This window comes from Canis lupus, chromosome 3, assembly GCF_048164855.1.
Source record: "Canis lupus baileyi chromosome 3, mCanLup2.hap1, whole genome shotgun sequence".
Taxonomy (NCBI): domain Eukaryota; kingdom Metazoa; phylum Chordata; class Mammalia; order Carnivora; family Canidae; genus Canis; species Canis lupus.
The window spans coordinates 27,627,229-27,654,266 of NC_132840.1; the positions used below are offsets into that span (position 1 = coordinate 27,627,229).

The following is a 27,038-nucleotide window of genomic DNA, read 5'->3' on the forward strand; positions in this document are numbered from 1 at the left end:
AGAAATACGTAACAATATTTTCTTTCCCCGCTGGAGCATTTACTGTGGACAGGGCGTTGGGCGTGCTGGGCCACTCAGACTGTGGTCCTAGAAGCAGTGCAACCACCTGGGATCCTGCTAGAAATGCACATCCCCGTGCCCCAGGCCTACCGAATAAGAAATTCTGTCAACTGGGGCTCAGATCTGGGTCCTCAAAAGCCCTCCAGGGGATTTGATGCTGGCTCAAGTTTGAGACCCACTCGTCTAGAGAATATGTCTCTAATCCCTCAACAATCCTTTAAGGAAGAATTATCGTCCCATTTCATGAATGTGAGGACTGTGACAGGAAAGTTTCATGACTTGCTTAAGGTCACACAGCAGGTAAGTGGGGCTGCAGAGTCTAGCTTTTCCCACTACCCCACCTGCCCCCCAGGGCCTCCGGGGCTGCATCCCTACAGGGACCAAGGAAGGGCAGGAAGGTTACTTAGTGGGCGGAGGAGGGAGAGCTACCCCATCAGGTGCCTGAAAGTTTCTTCCATTTACAGCTGGACTCACTTCACTTCCTCGGGACAGAGTGTCTGATTTCCTGGGTGGCGATCACGCAGGGGACCCTGGAATCCGTGGCTGGGCCAGGTGCTGTCCTCTAGCCCACTGCCCATCCTGACTATGGAGGGTGTCAGCGGCCTCAGAAGGGCCAGACGGGCAGCCAGGCAGGGCCACCAGCCCAGGGAAACAGGACTTGCTATGGATCTGCTGTTGGAAGACTGGCTGCCAGCAAGAGAGGGAGGAATGCTTTGGGAGCTCATCCCGATGTCTACACCTGGGCTTTCAGGGTCCCCAGAAGCCTGCCTGGCCTCAGTTATCTTGGCAGACTGGGGTGTGTTCAGGGGAAATTGCTACAAAAGACAGAGAACTCAAAGAAAGACTCCTCCCAGGGAATGTGGGATTTGTGAGGGCCAGTGTTTGTGTTCCTCACCTGGGTTCCCAGTCACTGGAGGTGGGGTGGGGAGGGGACCCACAGAGTCAGGGACCAGGGCCCCAAAGGCGGCCTCCTCTTGGGTGTCTGCAGAAGCCACAAATGTCCATTTCCACCGTGGCTACCCTAAGCAGCGGGAGAACTTAGGGGGAAGGCAGGGCGAATTTCTGAGCTCAGTGTCCCAGCTAGCTGTATGGGAAGAAGATCCTGGGGCCGGGTAGGGGTGGGAGGACAGGCTGTGGGGATGCACTGGCCTGAGGTCAGGGGTGAGCCTTGGCAGCTCTTTTCCTCACGTGCATGTGATCTTGGGAAGATCTTTGGTTTCTCTTAGCCTCAGTTGGCTCATGTGTAAAATGTGTGCTTCACCTGACGGCACTTCATTGTTCCCCAAGACCGTTAGAGACAGGTGGGGCCCACACCCAGGATTCTGATTTGATGTTGTCCATAGGAGCTTTGAGGCATGCCCAGGCTGAGGACCCAGAAAGAGACCCCCTTTCTGTTCTGAAACATCATGCCTGGAACACTTCGGACAGGAGCTGGAGGGAGTCAGAAAGAACTCGAAAGCACTCCCTTACCCCATGGCGGCTCTAGAAGGCTGGTAAGAGCCAGCTGCCTGTCCCTCTTTGCTCTGTGGGGCAGAAACTTCTAGAGGTGTGACAGGGCATGCTGGCAGGAGCTTGGGTAACCACACAGGCGGTGCCTGCTGGAACTGATGTTTGGTTTTCTCTGCATGAAAGAGATTTCTTGTTGCTGTGGCAATCAGGGGACAAGTGGAATGTTGGTGACCAAGATAATCCCCTCCCCTCTCTCACACGGAACACGAGGCCTGTGTGGGGAAGGGGGTCCCTTCCTCCTTCCCCATCAGCCTGGGCTCCTCCAGTGCTCCTGCCCAGGTACTCAACACTCACGAATGACCCATAAATAGGGTGGCCATTTGACCTGCCATCCAGACAGGTCACCTTGCAGACTGACAGGGACACTGGGATCACGTGGCTGTACCATGGTATGAAAAGAGCCGCTTCCAGGCAGCCCTGGACCTGTGGTCACCCTACCTAGGAGCCACGTGATGGAGGCAGGCGGGAGGGGGCCTGCCACATGCCTCTTGCGTGAATGAGCCCATTCTGATCCTGCGAGTTGTTGACACTAAGGCTGTCTCCATGGCAACAAGGTCAATGGGAACCGGCAGCCGCTAGTTTCATCTTGACTGTGTTCTTGTTGATGGGAATAAAGGCCCTGCTTCTGACTTCTGGGTTCAACTGGATAAAATTTTCATTAGATTTGACTTCTCGTATCCAGACCCCCACATGCTATTCCATTTCCCCATCTCACCCTCAACTCTGTTTTCCTATGGGTCCTGAGGACAACATTTCCAGAAATCTCATTTCAAGGAGTGCAGAGGCTGAGTGGGGACAGGATGGCATGCGTGTGCAGGGATGCAAGTAGTTCCCAGTTCTGGAAGTCTGGTGATGCGGGGCCTCATCTTCTGTGGGGGGGCAGGGGGCACCTTGTTCCCACGGCAAACATGCCCAGGAGAGAGGTGGAGGGCCTGAGAACGGAGTACTTCTTCCAGGTGGGAGGGGCCCGGGGCCTCAGAGGTGACAGGCAGGGAGGGGACCTTTCCAGTGGGGAGCCTGTCCGGGCTGTTCCGTCCACATGGGAACAGGATCCCTGAGCCAAGTGCGTGGCCTCCTGGGACATCTCCTAGGGGCCCTCAGACATAGAAAGTGGCTTGAGCTGGGTGATTCCCTGCTGCGGCATTGCGGGGTCGGTGGTCGGATGGAGGTTCTCGGCATCTCCTCCTGATTTGCTAAGTGGCATGGTTGCTGAGGCAGGGAATTCTTTGCGCCCTAGTGGGGGCGTGAATGTGCTTGGAGCTCTCCTTGTCTAGTGATGTTGGAAGCTCAGCTGGCCAGGACAGAAGCTCCAGCAGTTGTCCCACATCTGGGGAGCTACATGGTTCTGGAATCTTCTTCTCTCCCATTGGGGTTTGACAGTAGACCATCTCCCAAAGCCCCGCTCAGTGGCAGAGATGGCAGGAGTGACCTCCTGTCTGAGCAGCGCCCCCAGACCACTGGCAGTGGGGGCAGGGGACCACGTGGGATTTTGGACAGTTGCATCTTGCATCTTTCGAGACTCTGGGCTTGTAAGGATTCTGGAATCCGGCGCCCTCTCCTTGTGTCTGGAGGCGGCACCTACATGCTGAGGGGCAGGCAGCACTGAGACACCTGCCTCGTGACTCCTAACTGTGTGGACCAGAACCATCGATATTCAAATAGAGGCTGAAAATCTGGAGATTTTAATACTGGCAACGAATTCTAAGTTTAACAGAACCACCTCCCAGCGCTGAGGGAGACTATGTCAGCCCTGGGTGGCAGTCAGGCATGGGTGGGTAGGGCTGCTGTGTCCTCCACACCAGCACAGGGACGCACTCCATCAGGGCTCACTGGACTAGCGGATGGCTAAAACAGGATTCTGTAGCAGCAGGGGGTGCGTGGCGCCCAAGCAGCCAGGGAGAGACAAGAAATCAAAAGGAGTGTTTCTCTTTCAGTTTTCCTGCTTGGGGGCCAGATCAGCCAAATACAATTTAGCCTGAGGGAAGGAGGCACATTTGCAAAACAAGCCCGGATCCTCTGAGCAGAGCAGGAAAAGGAAGCTAGCCCAAACCAACTTGTCTCTGATGCCCACTGTCTGCTCTCCTCCGTGCCAGGGTGGGATGTGCCAGGAAGGCTCGCTGACAGAAGCAGGGGACATAAGGGGACCTACTGCCTGTTCCCTGTGCCAGCAGCTCCTAACTGAAGGGACAAGCAAAATGGGCAGGAAAATTTTCTCTAGGCCCTTCTGTACTGTCTTCACCTCCCCCAGTGACTCTAAATCCTGTGGACACAGGCAGGGAGCAGGGGGGAACTTCAAGGGTCTCGCAGGTTCCATCCACTGATGAGTGTCTCTGCTCTTAGGGGCGGAGCTGCAGTCCTGGGCTTGAGCCTGCCATGGGGACACAGATGTGCTTCTATTCATGGCACACAATGTTTCTCATGAGTTCAAGTCATGGAAGCATGTGTGGGGGTGCATAAAAGTCTGCAAGACCCCATCAACTGCCTGGCTTTCACATGGAACTTTCAACCTAAGGAAACGTCTAGGGTAGCATATCTTAAGAGTCTATGGGAAGACTTCACCAGGCCAATTACACACCCAGTTCTTCATGCATGTTTGAGATTGGCTCTGCCTCCAGCACCTGCTTCCGTTCCATGTGGATTGGACAACCATCTGATGCTCAGAGGGGCCTGTGGCCCCAGAACGGTGCTGACCTGATCTCCACGATAGGGCTCTTTGGTGGGGCTCTTGCAGGAGCCTGATTCAGGCTGGGATCTCTCAAAAAGCATAAGAATCTTATCCAGACCTGTGAAATCAGAAAGCCTTAGGGGCTGAGTGGGTGGAGGGTGAGACAGGAACCTGCCTTTTATCGGTCTGCCCAGGTAGTTTCATTGTCGACTGCTGCTCCTGGCACTGAGCCAACACCTCTGCCCAGGCTTTGTGGGCCTTGGAGCATTGGGTGGGGAGCCACGGCTGCCCTGGCTCCCCTGAGCCCCAGGAGCGGGCCACCGGCCATGCCCAAGCTCATTCCTGCCTCCTGGTCCCTCGCTCCTATCCTGGGTGTAACTTCAGAGAAGGGGAGGCTAGAAAGTGCTTCCAGGTGAACATTTGTCACCAGAAAGAAACCTTCCAACCTTGTCTTACAACACACTCCCCTTCCCCTGGCTGTTCTCCTTTCCCCACCCATCTCAGTGCCCCTGTCTGCAGCTACATGGGGCCAGCACCTTGCGACTTGCTTTGCTAACTTCCTCTTACCACCCACAGACTCTGGCCAAGACTTGGAGGATGCCTCCCTTGTCAGGGTGGAGCTGCCAGGCTCTTGGTCTTGCACCAGCCGAGTAATGTCTGATCAGGATAGACTAAGTCAGAGAGGAAAGGCAGTGGGTGTCCCTCTCCCTGGGGCTCCCTTCTGCTTGTTCCAGCCCCAGCCCGAGCCCAGGGCTCCAGAATCACAGAGCAGGCCCCTGATGGCCTCCCACCGCATCGCAGACACCGGGTCCACGGGCAGGGGTGGCACAGTGCCCCACAGTCCCCGGGCTGCTGTGGACACTGGCCAGGGAGGGGAGTCCGGCTCCTGCAGAGGGCTCCCATCTCTGAGCCGCTCTGCTGCTAGGGCCACCAGGTGGCGCTAACCGACCAGGAACAAGGGTCCATGCAGGGCCCCCGAAAGGAAAGCCTTTGTTGATTTTACTTCTTGATATTCTATAATCACCAGGATTACAATCTAAGCAAAAAAGCAAAACAAATAAACACCGCCCCCTTTACTGGATCTTTGGTCTTTGTCTGGAAAATTATGAGAAAACAACAGATGCATTGACTCTATAAGCAAGCCTGGGGTGCAGCGTTGGTGGGGCTGCTGGGACAGGTGCAGAAAGGGCTGGGGGCTCTGGACACGGAGGGTTCCGTTGGCTTCAAGTGGCGGTAGGTGCCGGCTGATGAGCCCGCTTCCCTCCAGCCTCTCTGCTACAACAGCTACTTCTCAGCAATGTGGGGTTCCCTGTCTCCAGTCACCTCGGCCATGGAAGCATGTGGGGGGGTGCAGGCCCCGGGGCTAGGCAGGCTCCCCAGCCAGCCCTCCTGCTTTCCCACCCAGAGGTCTCAGGACCTTGGGAAAGCAGTCCGAGTAGAGCCAAGCCCATACGTGGCTGATGGAAGTGACTTCATGGAAGTCTTTGGGAAGGCCCAGGACTTGCTGGGCGATGCAGGGCTACCAGCCAGCCAGCGTGCTCCAGGAGGAGCCCCTGGGTGGGACAGCTGGGGCACGATCTCTTCCAGGGAAGGCTGTGAACACAGCTTAAAATTCACGCCCTCATCCCTCACTCTGGATGGCATAACCTCATCTACTGCTAGCTGGGAAGTGGCTGGCATGCCTGTGCCCTCCCAGGCTGCCAAGGAACGGGGCCAGGCAGAAAGCCACGGATGTTCAGGGCCCCATCTGACTTCCTGCAGGCTCAAGTAGAGCGAGGGTGGAAGGTGCAGGGCACAGCGGTTCGGAGCCACTGTGGTTCTGGGCGGCCGAGGATCACTGAGCAAAGACGGCGGCACAGAGCTCCCTCGCACTCTTCTCCACTCAAAGTTGACCCCGGAGGACGGAACCCCACCTGGCCAGGCCCTTGCTCACACTCTGGGGATTTGCCGGTCCAAAGCTGGTGCTCTCAGACCAGCTGCACTGGAACATACCCCAGAATGTCTGATCTGCTTCAGATCACATTCACTTGAATTCTATAAACTCCCACTCTCAGATGGGGCCCGAGGCAATCATTCTCAGGTCTTGACCTAAGACAAGCAATTCTCAGTTGAGGCCCCACAGGGACACCCCAGGCTCGCTCAGCTCCACTCAGCTCTGAATGACTCACACGCAGAACCCTATTCCCCAAAGTACGTTAGGACGGTAGTGCTTAGCATGAGACTATACTTCCCAGACTCCTTTGCAATCAAGGGTAAACATATGACCAAATTCTGATCCATGACATATGAGTGGAAGTATTATGTGCAACTTCTGGGCCCTGTTCTTGAAAGCAAGAAGCTTGCCCTCCACTCTGTCTTCTGTGCTTCCCACTGGTTGGAATGCAGTTGCAATGGTAGGAGCTGGAGCAGCCATCTTGGACCACAAAAAAGAGAGCAGCACCCTACGAGTGTTAGGCCAGTCAGCTGCAAGGAGCCCCGCGGATTGATCCCTGGCACTCTGGGGCTGCCGTGTCAACCCTGAAGTGCCATGTGAATGTGAATGTGAATGTGAATGTAAATTCTTTTTTTTAAATTAAAGCCATTGTTCTTTCGGTCTTTGTCACAGCAGCACCCTTCTTCTAACTGTCACAGGAGGGATTGCAAAAGATAGGAAGCATCTTTGGAAAATATATCGAGAATTCCTATCAGATATCTAAATTTTTCCCCCTGTCTTCCTTTTTTTTTTTTTTTTTTGTAAGAGGCATCCCTCAGATGGCAGATTGAAGGCATGAGACCAAATGGCACAATCACAAGAATCAAGGTAGGATTCTCAGAATCAATTTGGCTTAGAAGTGAGCATTTGTGGGATTCCCAAGGCTCAAGAATAATAAGCCCCCCATCTTGCAACAGGTGAGGCAGAGGCTGCGGATCAGAGTTTCCCTTCACCACTGATAAGCACAACATTTTGATTAAACCACTGACAACTCTGCTGTAGGGCAGAGAAATTTGGAAACATCAGCAAATCAAACTGTGAAGTCTTTGAAGGAATGTGATTTATGTGAAAATGTGATGAAGCTAATGTGTTTGGCTCCAGTGTTGGGTGGCACGCCTGATTTTGGAACCAAATCTGATGCCTTCTTGGCTCCCCGCACACCTCTGCTTTCCCCAAACATGGTTAGCTGGTGCCCTACGTGTGTTCCAAGACTCATCGCGTGTAAAGCTTCCACTGGAGCCTGAGTTCCAAGGCTGTGTTTCCAGGCTATGCATCTACCACCAGAGCCATGCACACACATGCACACTCAGTAACTGCGTGCTGCTTGCTCCCCGCCCCCAGACACACCAGCGAGCCAAGTGTTATTAGATTTATGGGGAGTTTGTTGTAGTTTTACATAATTTTCTTGATGCACTGCAGACTTTTGAGCAGGCATTCATGGTTCCCTCCAGGTAAGCACCAGAGGCTGACTCAGGTCTGGTTTGCAGCCCCTAGAGCTCATGGAGCTTAATCCCCTTGCCCCGAGGGAGGTGGCATCCTTGTCTGACATGAGGAGGCTTCTGCACTGGGGGGGTCGGGCAGGTATTGTGGGGAGGTAGAGGCAATGAGGAGAGAAAAAGGGAGCTGATAGATTACAGGAGTGAGGACAGTGGTGATGGGGTGGCTTCTAGAAGAACAGCCCTCTGTGCGTCTTAAGAGGTATTTGGGAGGACCCAGGCCAGAGGCTCTGACCATTGTAGCCTCCTGGAAGGCATCTTTTCCTTCAGGAATGCCTCCTTGGCTAACCTTTGGCTAATGTGATCTCTAGAACTTCCTAGGAAGTGGGATGAAATTGCATGCCCAGTGCTTTGGATCTGGGTCTGCAGAGGCCCAGCCCTTGACCTGGGCCTAGTGGAGCTGGCTGAATGCTGTGGATCTTGGTTGGGAGACTCTGGATTCTTTCTTTCACCTTCTAGAAGGGGCTTGGGGTGCAGAAAGTGACTGGCCTGAGGTCACATAATGAAGCAGTCACAGAACCAGGCCCACCTGGTCCCCTAGCCTGACTGTCCTCCCCTGCCCAGGTGGATGAGTCCTGTACATTTAGACACCACCTCAGTACCGAATTAGAAGGAGAGGGCAGGCCGGTCTGAGGCTAGGATGCCCAGTACCATTGCCCTGGCTCCCTAGACTCCTGGACTGGCCTTGGAGGGTGCGACCCAGCAGCCCTGGCTCCCGGGGCCTGGACACTGGGGGCTTTTGTCCAAAGCTGGGCACAGATGCTTTCCATTCGACCATCCCACAAATATTTACTGAGGGCTTTCCACATGCCCAGCACTGTACAGGGCCCCAAGGGAGGGCAGAGTACAGGAAAGATTCCTGGGGATTAGCTGCAATGTCTTCAGTTTCTGGGTGCTCTGCAGAGTGTTGAGGAGGCTAGAGAGGCCTCTCCAGTTAAGCATGGGAGGCTAACTTCAGTCTGATGTCTCCTTGGAGGTCCTGAAGTAGCTGGGCAGTGGGGACAGGGGAGGGTAGAGGGCATTGGCGGGGGGGGGGGTCAATGTGAAGCCCAGCCAGTAGTAGGGAAGGGCCTGCCGAAGAGGTGATGTTTATGCTGAGGGCAGAGAGATGAGGTGGGTAAGAAGATGAAGACAGGGGAGAGTGATCCACCCTGGGAACATAAGGAGGTTTAAACAAGATGAGTGTGTCACATATGTAGTTAAGGAGGATTCCACGGGACATAGCCTGAGCCTGGAAGACCCCTGGGCCTCCTTGTCCTAGATTCCTGGCAGCAGCAGCAAGGCCAAGATGACTGGAGCTCCCCACCAGCACCTAGCTCAGGATGATGGCTCAGTTTTGGGGTCTAGCCCCTGGGCCTCTTTTCCCACACAGACCCATCTTTCCTTCCTGTCCCCAACCCCAACCTTGAGAATGGGGTGTAATCCCCCCATTGGAGCACTGAGGAACTCTCAGGATTGACTGGTCACTGCAGGTGCCATCAAGGTCTCAGCTTGGCTACTCCTAGTGACAGGACACCTATGGTCCCCCAGAAAAGGACATTTTAGTTGCTATCTGGATATGGTGTCCATTGGCTTCTTCCCTGCAGCCCCACCATGGGTAGCACAGGTTCTAAGGGACCTGGTGGCTTCTTCTCAGAGGTTCTGTATGATGACATGTATTTTCACTGAGCCTCAGAAATCAATGTTCTGGAACCCTGGGCCCTGAGTATTGGATGGGTCTTCTTGGGTCTGGCAGGCCCCTGCCTGTTCTTCTTGAGTTCAGGTGGCAGGAGAGGCCACTGAGAGCCCCCAGCGGCTGCCCATGGAAATGGAGCACCAGCCATGCCCAGCTCTCCAGACTCACTTGATGTTCCGATTCAGTGATCTGCACCTGACAGATGCTTCAGAGAACATCACTTCGCTGACAGAATGAAATCCAGCTAATTCTGGTCAACTGCATGCCACCCAGTCTGGGAGCCCAAGCCCGAGCCGGCCCCATGTCCAGGAGCAGATGGGCTGGGGGTTGGAGGCAGGCCAGCTCTGGCCAGCTCCTCCTCTGTTTCCAGGCCTCACTGTCCCCAGACTGCCACTGGTCTCCTGTCTGCAGCCCGTGAGACAGCAGGGCAGGGCTCTCTTGGCTCTGCTCCTCGCTTCCATGGCCTTGTGCCTCTGAACCTCATTGCTGTCATCTGCAACATGGGCCTGATGTTCTGTGCCCTGGTTACAGGGGGCTTAGAGGATCAAGTGAGAATAGGGGAGGGGTGGCCCTTATAGAAGCTACAGTCACTGTCATCCAAGTAGGATGGCTGCAGAGGACCTCTGACCCGCCCGCATCGTGCTGGCCTGGCCTCCAGCGCAGGACCCTGGGCCAGGTGGGCCAGGTACTCACACATGGGTTTCAGCTGCCCGATGAGCTCCTCTTTCGTCCATTTTGCCCACTCCTTCTTGTCGGTGTTGATGGAGCAGAGGATGGGGCCGCATGGCTTACCGCAGTCCTCGATGGCTGGGACGTTCAGATAGTGCACCAGGACGATGTCGGGGTTCTGCAGGGAGAGTACAGAGACTGGCAGCATGAGAGAGGCATGGAGCCCATTCAAAGGGTACCCCCCAACAGGTACAGACAGGCTGAGTGTCCCTACAGCAGGCTTTCTCAAACTTGGCACTGCTGACGGTTGGAACCAGATCATTGTCTGGTGTGGGGCTGCCCTGTGTGCTGGCTTCCACCCACTGGATGCTAGTAAATCCTGCCCCCTTCCCAGCTGTGACAACTAGAAGTATCTCTAGCCATTACCCATTGTCCCTTGAGGGACAAAATCGCCCCCAACTGAGAACCACATGGGCTGATTTGTGTGTAACTAAGGACCACACACAAGGTCAGACATAATCACTGGTCCAACATTCGGGATTTTATGCCAACAGCTGCCCAGGAGCTCTGGCCCCTCTTCCGTGCTTTATACGAAGTTCCTCATCACAGCTTGCTGGACATCCCCCCACACAGGCATCATCACCCCCTTCCTCTCCGAGGGAATTGGAGTTCCCAAAGTTTAAGGCACCCCACTTCTAAGGGCTGGACATCTCTCTGCACTTCAGTCTGTGGGCTTCTCTCCAGACAAACAGCCCCATCAGCCTGTCACTTCTGAGCAACACCCAGGAGGCAGCTGTCACTCAGAGCCTCTGGAAACACCTCCTGGGAAGCCTTTAGAACAGAGAGAACTCTGTGTGAAGACCTCATTTTGTCCCCAGATGGTTCTATGGAAATGGGTCAGCCTCTTCCCATGAGAATCAATTCAAAATGCCCTCTGAGCCTTTCTGCCCACCACCAGTTCTGATAGCGACGTGCCAAGGGGATCTGGTAGGGGCAGCAGCTTCCCTGCAAAGAGCATGGGCCTTCCATGGCTTTCTGTGGCCCTCGAGGATGCAAGGCCATTTATTTGGCCATAACAGGCCTGACAAGTTTGTTAAAAACAAAACAAAACAAAACAAAACAAAACAAAACAAAACCCAATCATATCACTTTAGAGTGTATCTGGATAAATCCAGAAACACCTTCTACCCCAATCAGAAAGCACTGCTCAAATCGTAAGGAAACCTATGGCAATATATTAACATGCCCCAGGGAACTGCGGATACAGCCCCTTAGAAGGCCCCATCTCATGCTTTTCCCTGGACTTGTGTCCTCTGCTTTTTCTGAGTGATACTCGCCGGCAAGTCCCGGGAGGGTGTGACGACCCCCGGCACAGACAAGGCCACAGTTGCCTTTTTTGGATATGGCCAGGGCAAGAGTAATAAATGACTATGTGAATCAATCAATGCCTTCATAAATAAAGACCCAAGACTACACCATGACCAGTGCAAGAAAGTAGACTGGTATAATTTAAAAAGATTTTCAATAAGGGTTGAAACACAGAGTTTTTTTTCTTGCCAACGCTCAGTTAACCAGGAAATTAAATCAACATGAACAGGAGCCTTCTCGTTAATGGCAGCTTTTCTGGATTGCGGTAATCATGCTCCTTAATAATACTGATAATCCCTGACATCGGCACGGTACTTTATTCTTCTCAGAGCACTTTGCAGCCATTACCTCATGGGTTGCCCGTGCTAGCCGGGGAGGCTGGCCCGCCGGGCCGCGCTGGGCAGGGCTGGGCAGGGCGCCCTCCATCTACAATGAGCCGACTGCGGCAAAGCTGTGTGCTTGGCCAGGGACAGAGCCTGGGCTGGAAGCCAGGGTTCAGACTCCAAATTCAGGTCCTGCCAAGACATCTGGTGGCCTCTTTTTGCTTGGTCTAAGTGCTTTCCCACCTCATATTTCACTTTATCCTTGCAATACGCCCAAGAGGTAGGTGGGTTGGGTAGATATGTAATGCCCGTTACATAGATGGGGGAGCCAAGAAGAAATGGGGTCATACACCCAAGTCCCTGCCCTGTGTTCTTCCTACAGACACTGTGGCCTCTCCAGGGTTGCATCTGAGCTGGGACCTCCTGCCTGAGCCTGTGCCTGGCCAGGTGGCAGCACCAGCCACTGAGCGAGATGAGGAAGGATCAAAGGGCTGCAGGCCCCCGGGCCACAGGGGGCATCCTCTGATCCCAGACCATGAGCAGGAGCCAAGCCCTGCAGGAGAAAGCCAGGATATCAGCCACCTGTGAAATGAAAGGGCCACAAGCTTCCTGCCCCACAGCCTCACTGAGCTCCACTGGATGTGTGGGGAGGCTGTGGGGGCCAAGGTGGTGGGAGGGCAGGTGGGGGCTTGGGGAGCAAAGGGCCACATTCTCCATGCACCCAAAGTTTCAGAAGCTCTGTTCCTTCTTCAGGGCCTAGCTGCATTTCTGCATAACCAGCTTCCATTTAGTCTCTGAGGACAGGCACAGGGATCGCCTCCTCCTCTAGGAAGTGTTTCCTGATATCTTGCCCTCCGTATATCTACCACAGCAGGATGGAGGTTTGAGTCTTCATGGTCTGTGTGCCTCCGCCTCCCTTAACTCCTCAACCACAGGGACCATGTTTGGCAATGATTGGTGCTCATTTTGTGTTTGTAGAATTGAATTGGGCTGTCTCGGGACTCCCCATCCTCAGGCTCCCCAAGCTTGTGTTCCACGGACATCTGGCTTCAGTTTTCTGGGTCTTTGTGGGCAGAGCAGTCTTTCCAAAATACGCATTCCTAGGAAGCTAAGAGGCAAGGCTGGTCCTTAACCTTTTCTGGGTCTGAGGCCTCTTTGAGAATTTGATGAAGGCTGTGGATATTCCACTTCTAGTTTCAAAAGCTACCCAAGGCACATCAACACTGCATTTAAGGGGTTCACAGATCCAGTGGTCTGTGCACCCCACATCTGTAACTACTGATTCAGGGTTTCTAGATTCACCATTGCTCTGTTGATTCGAGGAATATGCTCAATGTGCAGGGCCCCTTGTGGGGAGCCTTTGCTCTGCATCTGTGCTTCTTGGGGGCCTTGATACAGTTGAGGAGAAGGTGCTAGCCCCTGAAGGTTCAAGGGGTGTGGGTTTGGGGTTAGGAACTGCAGGAGTGGATGGCGCCATGGTCTGTGTCTTCAGTACAGATTCCATCCCAAGGCCTGGGGTTCCTGTGGCTGAAACTCCTGGGCTGAATTTTAAGCGATGACTTCTTGGCTTGGGCTGGTTTTAAGACACAGAGTGATTGAAGTATTTTTGGAAATTTGGGGCACACATCACTTCTTGGCAACGTTGCAATTTTATTCATTAGTTGTACGTTTTATTGGGTGTTTTTGGCAGAAAAATATATTAGCCATAGAGTCCCAATGCATCAGCTTCATGGAGTGCTCATAACAGTGTCAGATCCTGGCCAAGAACCGCTCTGCTGGCCTCACACAGTGGGCGGGACAAGTGCTCGCCCATGCCCAGCTTGGGGGGTACCCAGCCAAGGACACACCCCAGCAGACCCGCCAGGACTCTGGATTCTGGATGGCTGGGGAGCCAGCTTGCCTTTGTCTTCCCTTGGCTGCTTTCATGTTTCCTGGGGGTTTATCACTCAGCTCAGGTCTTACAGGTCGGGGCTCACACAACAGCCTATCCAGAGGCTCCTCCCTGGGCAATGGAGCTCCTATGAGCATACAAGAGCCCAACCCCCACAAAGAGAGCATGACCCTTGAAGATGGGCCCCCTGAATGTCCAGGAGGCCTGGTCTGGGACTGAAGGCCTGAGGGAGGGAGCCCTGTGGGGGCAGGCTGTAGCTGTTGAAGGAAAGCTGAGAGTAAGTAAGAATCTTGGAGAATTTCCAGAACCTTCTGGAAAGCACTTCTTGCCAAGCTGCTCAAGGGAGCCTACCCAGGGCTTCTGAGAGGTGTGAAGTCCCCTTTGGACAGAAGTCCTGCTCTTCTGACTTCCAAGTGCCACTGGGCCAGACCCCAAACCGAACTCTGACATTTTGCTGACAGAATGACCAGAGTTAAGGTAGAGGCAGTTTCTCTACCTCAAATGCGTTCCCTCTCTGTGACAGCCCCTCTATCCTAATTCCTCCCTACCACCCCCCTAGTGCATGGAGACTCCCCTTCTTCTATGCCTCCCAGTGGGGTCCTTGTCCTTCTCCTTTCTTGGTGACCTCATGCAGCTTCATGACCTTACAACTGTTGAGTTGCAAGGATTCTAGATCTCTCCCCAGCCCCACTTCTCTGCTTGGCTCCAGTCTCACCTGTCCAACTGCCTGTTGACAGCCCTGGTCGGGACTTCCAAAGTACCCCTGGTTAATGTGGCTGAGCCCAATGTCCACAGGGCCCACCTGGTCCACTGGACCCTGCCCGCCCCCACCTGTGAAGGTCATTCTTTCTTCTCACTCACTCCCTCCTCCTCCACAGCCAGTTCGAGCGAGCCCTGTCATTTCTTCCACCCACTCTGCTCCCCTCTCTGAGCCCTCATCCCTGCCACATGGACCCTCTGCAGGCTTCCTCACTTCTGCTCTGGCCTCCCTCCCCACCCACTCTCTGAGACCAGCAGCCATGATCCATGATTGGGCCAGCCTCCCTGGCCTGCGAAGAAAGCCCACATCCCTGACATGGATATAGGAGAACCATCCCTTTCTCTCTGGGGCCACTTCTGGCCTCACACTCCCTTTGGCCCACCCACCCTGACATTCCCATTCCCCTGATTGCCTGTCTTCTCCATTTCATATGTCCTGGAATCTCAACACCTCATGGACCTCAATCTCCTCATGGGCACCTTGTCTAAGACCCTATCGAATGAATTTCCCCACTCCTGCAGTCCCAGCACCCTTCACCACTTCCTGTTTGGCTCTTGCCCCCATTTCTTCTTTCTTTTTTAAGATTTTATTTATTTATTCATGAGAGACACAAAGATAGAGAGGCAGAGACATAGGCAGAGAGAGAAGCAGGCTCCATGCGGGGAACCTGATGCGGGACTCGATCCAGGATCATGACCTGAACCAAAGGCAGTTGCTCAACCATTGAGCCACTCAGGTGCCTTCCCCCCTTTAAAAAGACTTTCCATTTCTTATTTCTGAGCAACTACTGCTTGGACTGCTTTCTCACCTTAGGTGTGAGCTCTGCTAGCCAAGCTCCTTTGTTCGTGGCTGGCTCCCCAAGCCCAGAGGAGAGCTGGCATGTGGTAGGTGCTCTGCCCCTATGTGCCGAGTGCTGAGGGTGTGGGACAGCTGAGCTGCCCTTGGGGCACAGGCCAGTGAGCCTGCCAGGCAGCTGACCTTGGGAGACAGCATAGAGATAGCTGTCTCCTCCCTGGTGACTCAGCATTTGGGACCCACCCAGAAGACCTCCAGGTGTGTCTTCCTGAGGGATGCACAGACTCAGGAGGAGAAAAGGGTGGTGTCTGTCCTCTTGGAAGTGGGGCAGCAGCATCTGAGGGGGCCCAGGAGCCCTTGGCCCCTTGGTGGGAGGCTAAGCTGACCCCTTGCCCCAGTGCCACCCTAGTTTTTATCTGAAAATGTGACGTTTGGATTTGCTCAGTTGCCAGGACTCTGTGGGACAGAGACTCATAACATAGGTTAAGGGTGGTGGAAGAGTATGCCCTGAGGGCCGGAGCTAGTTGATCTCCTAAGACACCTTTTCCAAATGGCATATTTCATCTGACCTTCAGGGACAAAGGGAAGTCCAGGATGAACAAGCCAAGGACCTATGTCTGAAAGCACAGGAGTGCTTAGGAATGTTCTGGAAAGGGCATGCTTTGCCAAAGTCACACAGGCTCCTTTCCTGCAGGCCCAGTCAGTCTTTACAGCACCCTGCTTAGGAGGACACCTCATAGGTGTTGTAATAAACAGGCTTTCCAAGCTTATTTGAACATTAGCCTGAGCCCCTCTTGGGAACACAGTTTGGGAACCATTGTTAGAGTGCAAAGCCAAAGGAAATGATGGTTAGCAGTTCCGGAAAACAGCATCCCACCTCCTCCCACCCAGTTCCTTGTGCCTCTGGGGCATCAGGGCTTCAGATGCCCAAGAACTGCCCCCTTTCCCCTGGTCACCATCCTGTCCTGGCCCAAGGCTCAGGTGGCATTTGAGCTGCTTTCACCTAACCACCAAGTTTCTGAGGTATCTCTGCCCTGATTTGGTGCTCTGTCCACACTCTCTCCCCTTCCTGGTCACCATGGCCAAAGTTCTTCCCCTACCGGGGCTGGGCCTTCCTTTTGGAAAGATGAGCAGAAGAGGGGTGCCAAGTGGGGGGATTGTGTATGCCCCTTCAAATGTTGGCGCATTCTTCCTGACCTGGGCTCCCTGGGCCACTGGGGTCCTGCAGGGAGAGGGAGGCAGGAAAGAAAGCATGACTGCTCATTTAATCTGGTGATGGAATTTGAGAGAGGGAGACCATGTTGGATGAGAGAGTATCCCTGCTCCCCCTGTGCTGGTGGCCACTATCATGTGGCTGCTCGGTGGCTGGGTGGGCAGCAGACCGGGAGAGCGGCTGGTGGAGGTGGGCCATGTCTCTCTGAGGGTGCCCATGGGCTTCCCTAGCAGAGACCCCGCCAGGGAGAACTGGACTCACCCTCCATGGGGGACTGGACCTCAGACCGGGGCTCGAAGCAAGAAGGAGAGGCAGAGGAAGGGAGGAAGGAAAGAGAAAAACAGACGAGGAGGCTCAGCAGACATGTGGGAAGCCCATGCTAGTGGCAGCCACGGGTGGCTGGGAGTGGGTCAGACAGTGGGGAGGGGTGCTAAGCTTCCCCCTGGTCCCCAGAGAGCTCCGACTTCCAACCTGGAGACAGAGCCCCATTACTCCTGTGGCTTCTGGCTCTAGCTTGGGCCAGCACCTGACCTGGCTGAGTCTCTGTGTCTGCCCTGTAGGATAGGGGAGGACTATGAGTGGTTTGACCTGGTTGGGAGAGAGGTGAGGCCATAAGGAGCTCAGGATGGGCCTGACCCATGATCAGGGCTCACAAGCAAGGCCACCGACACTGCTGATTTGACTGGGGGTTCAGTAATTTGCTATGGGTTCAAGACAGAGTTGGGGGGACATTCCAGTTTGCAGGGAGGAGCTGAGCCTGAGCCTGCTGCATGCAGGGCCCAGCCCCAGGTGTGTAACAGGCTCTGGCAAGGCCGGCAGGTACAGCAGTGAGCTCCCCATCCGAGGCCCCACTCGGGGGGTACCATGTCCTCCTCTTGGCCACCGCTGGATTTGGCTGCTGCTGGGTGCCAGGAGGTCCCCCCAGCCCCGGCCTTGTCTCCTTCACCTCTATGGGAAGGAGAAGGCCCAGAGCCAGCACCCCTTCTGTGGAGGAAGTGGGGCAGCAGCACACGAAGTGGTTAAAAATGCAAAAAGCTGTTGGTTTTGATAAAGAAAAATGCAGCTGCAACATCTGTTTGACTCTTGTTTGCAGCTTCATCAACGCTAAGTGGTCGATAAATCAGAGTGGCATGGCGTTCCGTTTCTTCTGTGGCTCAGTCATTAATCTCGTGCCAGTTCTCATGAAAAATGAAGGAGAGAGGCTGTGTGATAGTGAAAATGTATACATTACCCAGAAAGTCATAATAGCGTGTAATAGTGCCACACACCTCCCCACTTGCTGCTGGGGTGCGGGGGTGGGCCTGCGCACTGCCCGCCCAGGAGGGGGACAGAGTAAATCACCACCGTGTGAGCCAAAGCCCATTCTATTATTGCATCTGTCACGTGAGCACCATTTATGCAGATTCCGAAAGCCCCACAAGCCTGATCTTAAGAGGCAGAGGCTTCCCCATACCTGGGTGCTTAATAAACGGGGTAGATGCCCATAAAACAGGAGTGCAAAGCCGGCAGAAAGAAGGGCAGGATTTATTAGGGAATGAATAAATGATGATACCAGGCATCTCAGGGCTGTGGGTGTCACCATGCTGCAAGGCAGAGAAAAATCCTCTCGCCTGTGTTCCAGCTGCCCGGGGCAGCCTGGCATCTGTCCTCTGCTCTGGATGACGCCCTGTCCCCATCGGAAGGGAGGCCAGTCATGGAGCCCTGGGCAGGCTCCAGCTCTCTCCCGTTTCCCACTGAGGGCTGCCAGCAGGCAGGCTGAGGGTCACGCTGGTTGGAGGACATGCAGGAACTGTGCTCCCTGAGGAGGGCCAGGGTGGGCACAGGGTGTAGGGTGGGGGGCAGTTCCTGGCTGCCTTGGTCTCCTGCGGGCTGCTAGGCCCTTCCGGTTCTCTTCCCTGCTGCAGAGAACTCCCGTGTACAGAATGGACACATTTTATGTCCTCTCTCCTCCTGGGGGAGGGGGGCAGGAACGTGCCTGTACCCCCAGCACACACCTCACAGTGGGCACCTCTGTTTGCAAAGATTGCTTTCTGACTGTCAGCTGCATGCCGAGCCCCACCATCCGGCCCTGCTGACCACCCCTCACTTAGCCCCTTCAACAACACACGGATGCAGGTGCTATTGTTATGCGTTCCAGGGATGGAGGCTCACTGCCCAGGATGCTGTAACTCGCCTCAGCCATGAGTCCCATGCCTCCTCGCCTCCTCTCCTCTGGGCCCCAGGGTCTCCCAGGGGACTGGCCAGAGCTTGGGTGGGGGGAGGGGTGTTCAGCTGCCCAGTTAGCATCTACGCCAGAGCACAAACTAGTCCAGGGAGGCTGGCCAGGTCATGCGGGGTGCTGGGAGCTGATGGGAACAGGGGTGTGGCTGTAAGTCCTGGCCTCTGCGTTGGTCTGTGAGCTTCTCAGGGCAGGGCCGGGCAGCAGAGTCCCCATCTCTGTGTTCAGGCAGAGGAGTGAGGTGGGGCAGGGGACAGCTAGGAGCGGAGCACTTGGTGACTGGGGCCAGACCCAGGTCCCCAAAGTTGGGGGTGGCTAAAGACCCCAAACAAGAGAAAGAAGGGAGAGAAAGAATAGAGAGGGGCCCAGTAAGCAGTGAAGCCAGCGGGCGGCGCACTCCCTGGGAGCCAGGCCTCGCCTCTGCCCTGCATGGCCAGGGACACAGATGGCCTCCCTGCTCCCTGGCTAGCGCCCCACAGGGCAGGGGGACTTGGGGTGATGCCCCGCAGGGAGGGCCCACAGGGGGCCTCCTCTCCTGCTCCACGTGGGGGCAGAGGCCGGCTGCCCTGGGGGAGCCCCCACGCCCCTGCCTTCGAGCTGCCCTCATTAAGCCACCGCGCGCCACAGGGAGTCTGGGGCCCTTCCCTGCTTCGGAGGGAGGCTGGGAGGCTTAATTAGTTAATGTGGGTAAAGTGGTCTGAAGATGAAAACCCTGGGTAATTGCCGAGTGCTGCCACTGCTGTTGTTATTACACAATTACCAGAGTTTTCCAGTCTCGGGAATAGACTTAAACAGTTTCCACCTGGTGCGGAGTTCCGGGAGCCGCGCTGACTGAACGGCCGCCCGCGCGGCCCCTGCAGCTCACAGATGACGCGGGAACCCGCGCCTGGCACGGCCCTGGTCACATCCCGGGCACTGGGCAGTGCTGGCGGGAAGAGGAGTCACCGTTCTCCAGGCGCACATAAAAATGCATGGGCTTCGAGAGTTGCCAAGGATGCCACCTGTCCCGACCTTCCTGAAGCCTCTGAGAAGGTGCCACCTAAAGGCTCCCTAGAAGGTCAAGCCATCCTGGACAATGACTGTCGTGGAGAACATTCTATTATGGAGCAAGACCTGGCTGCCCACCGCACCTGCCAGCGGGGTGTGTGGGCAGGTTTCTGGACGCACACATGGAAGCCGTGAGATTTGCGGTGGTGTGGGGCCAGGCCTTGTCTTATTTAAAGTCATTACAAATGGTCTGAGGGAAGGAATGCCCAATAAAATCTCATTTGCAGATGACACTAAATTTTTATGGGTGACGAAGTGCCCATAAAGTGCCCAAAGTTTGTGATCAGTCCTGAGAGTATCTCTCGGGGTTGTATTAGTGGGTGCGGAGTGACAGATGGAGCCCATTGTGGGTGAAACGCAAGGCAATGAGCTTGGGAAGAATAAAACAAATTGGCCATGGAGGCTGGGGGGCTCGAGTGCCCAGGAAGACCTCTGGGCTTCATGGATGCCAGTGTCCGCCAAGTCGTCCCTGGGACCAAGGGACCACGCCTGGTGAGCTGGGCATACCCGGGAGCTGGAGTCGGAGCAGCAAAGGCTCTTTTATTACGAACCATGATCTGGAATAGTGAGTGCAGAGGGGAAGGGGCTACCAATGGAAGAAAGGCATTGGCCACGGGGAAACTAAGATTAAGGATTTTTCTGGCCAGAAAGACAAAAGCCAAGAGGAAATGCAATGTACGTGTTTTAGGTTAGAAAGAGGAGAAGGTGAATGTATGCTTTTTTTTCACTAGATCCCCAAATGCTAAGAATAAGGGTTCCCTTTGGAGCTCAGGAAGGTAATTTTAGCACAAACAAACTCTGCGCGATGGGCAGTTAACGTATGAGACTCATTATCCCAAGGGGGACACGGGCTGAAAGGTAGAAATACATATATATTTTTAATGGGTGATATTAGTTCCTGGGTGGCTGATCCATAGGGGTTATGGAAGGGTTATATCAGAATATTGGGAGACGTTGGGAGTCATCTCTCTATGGGACCCAGATCTGGGGGGGCACCTACTGCATGGGGTCAGGGTTGGGAGTGTCAGCCAGGGTGCTCAGCCTCTGCCTGTCATTTCCCACTTGCCAGGCACCTGCCAGGGATGTGCGTGGCTGTCACCCTGTAGTTGGCAGAGCCTGAGCTTGAATGAGATTGTTAGTTTTTCTCCTGCTATCACCTCGAACTCATTTTTGATTTATTAAAAGTCGCAGCAAGTGTCATTCTAGCCAGCCCTGAGGTAAGATGCCTTGGACCTTTCACTGGGACACTGGGGAATGGGTCCTGCTCAGGGTTTGGGCCTTGGCCCAGAAGGGACCAAGGGGGGAAGCACTGGGGCTGGTGGCATGGATGCTTGGTACTCCGTCTTGAGGGCTGCAGTCCCCACTGCTCACATCTCTCCCATCCCAGGAGCCACATCCATGGGCCACATGATCCCCTTCTCACCAGCCTCTGGCCGAGACTTGGCCGTGTGCTCCTGGAAGACTGGATACCAAATCCACTGCCCTCTTGTCCCTTCCTCTCCAAGGACATGTGCCTCAGTCTCGCTCCCAGAGCTGGTGTCTCTGCTTAGAACCGTGCCCCATTAGGCAGTGAGTCAACCCCATCAGATGACAACGGCACCACACAATCATCCAGGCGTCTGACGTGCTCTGGAGCCTTTCCTGTCCATCTGCTCTTCACAATAGCTCTGGAGGAAGCTGAGCATGTGCTGCTGTCCCCACTGGCCACATGAGCCCTCTCTGACGGAAAGGTGCCACAGGATCTGGTCAGAGATACATGGCTAATGGGAGGCAGAACTGAACACAACTCTACTGGATTGGTGTTTTTTTGTGATAAAAGTATCCAAATGTACTTTAGGGAACAAACCACTTCTCTCTGACTCAGTCCAGGGAGGGAGCATGTGACTCAGGCTGGCCAACTGGAGCCCTACATTCTCTGGGCCTTGATGACTGGCCATGAGTCCCAGCCAGAGGCAATCACAGCTAATCCCTGGACTTGGCTGGAGCCTCTAGGGAGTAGGGATGTTCTTTCCTGCTGGACCTGAGCCTGGGATGATGAAGCCTAGTGCTCCTGGAAGCCATCTCTTGCATCCAGGGCATGGGGTCCAAGAAGGAAGCTGACGTGGAGGTAGAACTGAGGGAAGGAGACACCAAACGTCCATGTTATTGATTGGGCTCCTTGATCCAGTCATGCCTGAAGCCAGAACACCTCAAGACTTTTCAGTAACTTGAACCCTCAAATTTTCTTTTATCCTTGGAGCTAGTTCAAATTGAATTTTCTGTTGCATCAACCAAATAAGAACCTTAATTCCTAAGCAGATATGTCATCCTTTTGCTAAGCCACTCTTCTCTCCACTCTACAGTTCAGACTGTCCGCTGGTTACTACAGCAACAGCAGTTACTGTGATTGCTGAGAGCTACCATTTATTCAGCACTGGTATGTTCCTGGGTGCCTCACAGGCCTTAGCTCATTTAATCCTCACCAGGACCCCATGAGGTAAGGACTGCCTTGCATTATCTCTACTTTACACACAGGAACATGAAGTGAAAAGAATTAGGTCGTCCACCAAAGTGCCACCTTGAACCCAGGTCCATGGGATGCTAAAGTGAAAGTGAGGTGTGCTTTGGTTACACATGCTGGGGTTTGCATCTGAGTTCTGCTACTTCCTAGCTGTGGGCGTTGGGCAAGCCCACCTCTGTACCTCAGTTTTCTCACCTGTAAAAGGGGGGAGAATACTGGTACCTACCCCGTACGGGTGACAAGCACTTGAACGGTGCCTGACATGTTGAAGCAGCCAGGTGACTCTCACAGTGACCTCTCAAACCCATGTGACTTCATCATTCAGTATTGCTACAGACCACCTTTCCCCAAGATTTCACAGAACTTATGTGTGGAGTGAAACCAAATTGATTCAGACATGTCTTTTTTGGGAGGTGTAATTCTCAAAGACAGGAGCCCATCGAGGCAAGATTAAGAAATTCTTCTCAGACACTGAGGAAGCATCATTAGCACCAATGCATACTCAAGCTTTGGAGGGGTTTTGATGAGCTAAACACGGGTCATTCTTGGCCAATCATGAAAAACAGGATCTCTGAGATAATTTTTGGCTATCTTCTAAGTGTTGGAAGAAAACAAAACTATATTTTTCAAGAAATACTGTGTGATTTAAGTATCCATGAATTCAAAGAGATACCCACCCCAGCCACATCCTGTCACATGGTCAGAATGTGTGGGATTCTCTTTGGCCACCAGAGTCATCTCTAATCCTTAGCCAGGTAAAAGCCATGTCACAGGACCTCAGGTCTTTCAAACTCTTCTCTAATTAATTATTGCTTACCTCCTCATCCAGATGCTTTATATACTTTAATTTGTACATGAAAGATCCTTAAGGATCCTGCAAATCATGGGCCTCTGGGACTCTTCTGTGTATTCCTCTTGGAACAGAGGATGATTGAGGTGGGAAGACACCTATGGGTTGTCCAGACCAACTTCTGCATCCCCTTCCCTGGAAAGGGAGAGAGTGTGACTCTCACACTCAAGAGAGGCTGTGACTTCTAATGTCACCCAGTGGAAAGGGAGAGAGTGAGGTCAGGGAGCCATACTCAACTTCCCACCCCCTGCTTGCTTCCTGGTTTTGACCCCTCCTGGGGTTCAGAACCACCCCCAAAGCAATGGCTGCACTTCCCTTGCTTTGCAGAGAGAAAGTAGAGCAGGGCAGAGCTGGCTGACGTCCACCCCATGTGGTATTCACAATGATGCTGGCTTCCTGGCCCATGACCTTCTTTGCAACCTTGACCATGGATGGGCGCCCCCGAGATCCCCAGTGAGCTGCACGAGGGCACTGTGCTTAGCTCTTGGTGCTCATGCTTTCAGGCCAGCTTCTTCCTTGTGGTAGCCATGGTGGGGCAGGTGCTCTAAGCAGGGATGTCTGGGCGGCTGGAACCTGGGCCACCCTCCCTCTGCTCTTGGGGAGCATCTGGGGAGCCCCTCCACTAAATCCTGTTAAAGACATAAGCCCCAAAGCTCTTCCTTGAATGACAAACAGGCAGAGTATGGAGGCAGGAGAGGATGAATTGTGCCTGGCCCACCAAGCATCTATAGGATTTTTATGCTCTGGCAACTGTAACGGTGAGATTCTAGCAATTGTTTTAGAGGGAATCATGATTAAATTGGGCTGTATGTTTTTTTAATGTGGTCCCCAGTTCCTCTTTAATACCTTGGTAGGACAAGATAAAGTGTAATCACTGAAGTAATTGTGGCACTCAACAGTTTATGTCTTGAAAGAGTGACTGAGGGTTAACAAAGCCACTGCAGGGCGAGGTTTGGATTAGAAATTACAGTTTTTCTTTTTGTTATTTTCTTTTTAAATCCTTCTTTATCTTCTTCCTTTCTCCAGTGGCTCCTGGAGCTGCCTGATAACCTGTAAGCCTCCTTCGGTAATAACGGAATCTGCTGTACTAATGACACAGGCAAATCCGGGGGCCGCCTCCTCTGCAGAGCCACTGCGGCAGGCCCGCCCCTTCCCCAGAGCCCATGCCCTTGCAGGCAATGCCGACCTGTCCCCCAAACCGGCAGGGCTTGACATCCTGAATACCAACACCGGACAAGGCCTGGTCTCTGCTGCTGCAGACCGAACAAGCGCTGGAGCCGAGTGCCGGGCTGCCCCATGCTGGCCCCTTGCAAACAGCAGAGCAGGGTGAGCTCACCAGCTCTGAGTCTTCTTCCAAATGTCCCCCTCTCCTGGCAGATGCCAAAGGCCCTAGTGGGGTGTATGTGTGTGTGCTGTGGCCCCAGGGAAAGGATGGCTCTACTCCTCCCCAGATGGTGCGACAGAGAGATGGGCATTCTCCAGCCTCCTTGGGGCATCTCCAAGCTTTGTGCTTGGAGAGCAAGACCCACATTTGCTGGTGGGGGCAGAACCAAGCCATAGACCTGGGAAATTCCAGAAGGATTATATGGCTGTGGCTCTTGCCGCACTCACTAAGGCACGACTGGTGCCAGCAGAATGGAAGGAGGGTAGAAAGGTGGGCATGGTGAGGCTTTCTCTGTCCCTGAGGCCACTGCCCCAGTCTGGTCCTTATCCTTTCACCCATCAACTGGCACCGGCCTTCTGATGGGCCCCATTGGATTCTCAGACCCATTTTCCCAAGTCTCAGCTCTGTTGGCACCACTTGCTGCTGGCCGTCCACGACTCCTCATCTTCTGTGAATTCAACCCACAAAGATATGAGTCTTCCACGACGGCCCAGATCCCTTCGATCTACACCTCCACACACCCTCCTCACATCCCTGGCACAGTCCTTGGGACCACTAAACCTCTGCCCACTCTGCTCCTTTCACCCCATCTCTGCCAGTCCCCATCCCACCTGCTTGTCCAGACCCAGTTCCAAAGCCACATTTCCCCTGAAGCTTCCTCTGACACTCCCAACACCAAATAACTGCATTCTCCCCAGATTCCCAGAGCAGCCTTCTGAACTTGTACCATATTTTTTCACTGATATTTGGACTCAGGTCTACATCCTCCTTTAGACTCCAAGCCTTCTGATAGTAGAGTCTACATCAGAAGGAAATTCATAACCCAGTAGGGGCCAACAGGTACTGGTTGAATCAACGGCTGGTTGACATCTGCCTTTGGGGGAGCGGTGAAGTGGCGCACCCAGTATGGACTAGTCGCTGGGGGCTGTGCCTTTGGAGGATAACAAGTGTGTCAGCCAGTTGGGGGCTCATATACTCTCCATCTACCCACTACCCTCTCCTCCCTCCTGCCATTGCTGAGGCAGAGTGAATGAAGCTGCATGGGCCGTTCTGGGTACTTCTGCATTTGAGCTGATTGGACTCTCCATGTATACACACTCACACACACACACACACACACACGCACATACTCACACACACACAATTCACACACGCCTCTCAGCTGTGAGGCCTGCAGCTCTCTCTCCTTGTTTGTTTTTAGGTCTTACCACGGCTGCCTTGAAGCTGAGAAGACAGACGCTGGGCCGAGGGCCTTGGCACCAGCCCAGGGTAACTGGGACACCCATGTTTGCAAAGAAAGCGTTTGTGAAGTGTGAAGAAATCAGAACAGGGCCGTTCAAAAACTGTGTTTAAATTTCACTCAAAATGTTCTATTTTGTGTAAGGGGCAGAGTCCCTTTAGAAAAACACTTGCTGGCATTTGCGAACCACTGTTGCCATGGAGCTGTTAAGAGAAGTTAGCTACCCAGGGTCGGCAATTAATTCTAGTGGCTGTCGGTAAAATGAGCCAGCAGCTCCTTTTGGAAAAAGCCGATGGGTACACGGAAGCTGAAAGGTAAAAGTTGAAAAAATACCTCTTCTGATTGAGGGTTTTAGACTCACTTGAGCAAGGTGCCTTTCTTAGTTCTTTCTGTATGCTTCCCTTGCTGTGCAGGAGAAAGGGTGCAAGTGCTCGGAGCCCATAGAAGATAAGGCTTTCTTTTCTCTTAGTTGACTTGAGAGAGGGGTGGGGGATCCCAGCTCATCACTCACCAGCTGGGTGCTCCTGGGTAGGATGCCCAGCCTCTCGGAGGAACAGCTTCTTCTCTGCAGAGTGGGGGGTAATAGTAGTACTCACTTCATTCATTCACCCACTCATTCATTCAACAGGTATCCATCCAGAGCCACGACGTGCCATGGACTGGTCTAGTGAGTAAGACGAAGTTATTCTCAAAGAACCCAAAGGAAAAGATAGGCCAGGCATATTCGGAGAAAGGAGAAGGTGATTTTTGAAGGGCTGGTGCTATGAGTATAAAAAGCCTGAATGACGGGTATCCGAGGGGTGTGTGAGATGGAGTTTAGGCAGGGAACTCTGGAAAAGCCTTGGAGGAGGAGACCTTGAGTTGAATCTGGAATAAGAATCCAGCCTGGGAAAGATCTGGGGGAAGCAAGGGTTCAGACCCAGGCGGGTGTGAAGGAAGAGGTTAGGGCAGCCTGAGCCCTCCCCACCCTGCCCCGGGGACATTCAGGAAAAAAGCCATACCAGAAGAAATGGAAGTTCCAAATAAGAGAAGAGCGTTAGGGCTGGTGAGGGCCACCCTCTGTGGCAGTAGCTGTGCATCTGTCTGCTCATCAGTGCCTGGCCTGAGCTGGGCCATGTTCACATGGCAAACATGTGAAACAGTTCAGGAATACAACATTGTTAAATGAGGCTCCCCCTTGAACTCAAGACTCAGTGTCTTGGGGTACCTGGGTGGCTCAGTGGTTGAGCATCTGCCTTTGGCTCAGGTCATGATCCTGGGGTCCTGGGATCGAGTCCTGCATCAGGCTCCCTGCAGGCAGGCTTCTTCTCCTCCCTCTGCCTGTGTCTCTGCCTCTCTCTCTCTCTGTCTCTCATGAATAAATAAATCTTAAAAAAAAAAAGACTCGGTGTCTCAGTGGAAGA

At 53.8% G+C, this 27,038-nt stretch overlaps 1 protein-coding gene and 1 long non-coding RNA gene across 22 annotated transcripts in view; one reads left to right on the top strand and one right to left on the bottom strand.

The window, feature by feature from the left end:
- CAMTA1 (calmodulin binding transcription activator 1) overlaps positions 1-27,038 on the bottom strand; it is an 848,042-nt gene that overhangs the window by 95,329 nt on the left and 725,675 nt on the right. For all 21 annotated transcript variants that reach the window (XM_072819831.1, XM_072819825.1, XM_072819824.1 and 18 more), the window contains one exon: positions 10,071-10,224. In XM_072819831.1, the coding sequence (XP_072675932.1) occupies positions 10,071-10,224 (154 nt within the window). The remainder of the gene's footprint in view (positions 1-10,070; positions 10,225-27,038) is intronic.
- LOC140630159 (uncharacterized) lies at positions 1,732-26,962 on the top strand. Its single transcript, XR_012027964.1, has 6 exons — positions 1,732-1,848; positions 6,973-7,034; positions 22,004-22,137; positions 24,038-24,337; positions 25,597-25,949; positions 26,264-26,962. It is a non-coding gene; the product is annotated as an uncharacterized lncRNA (long non-coding RNA).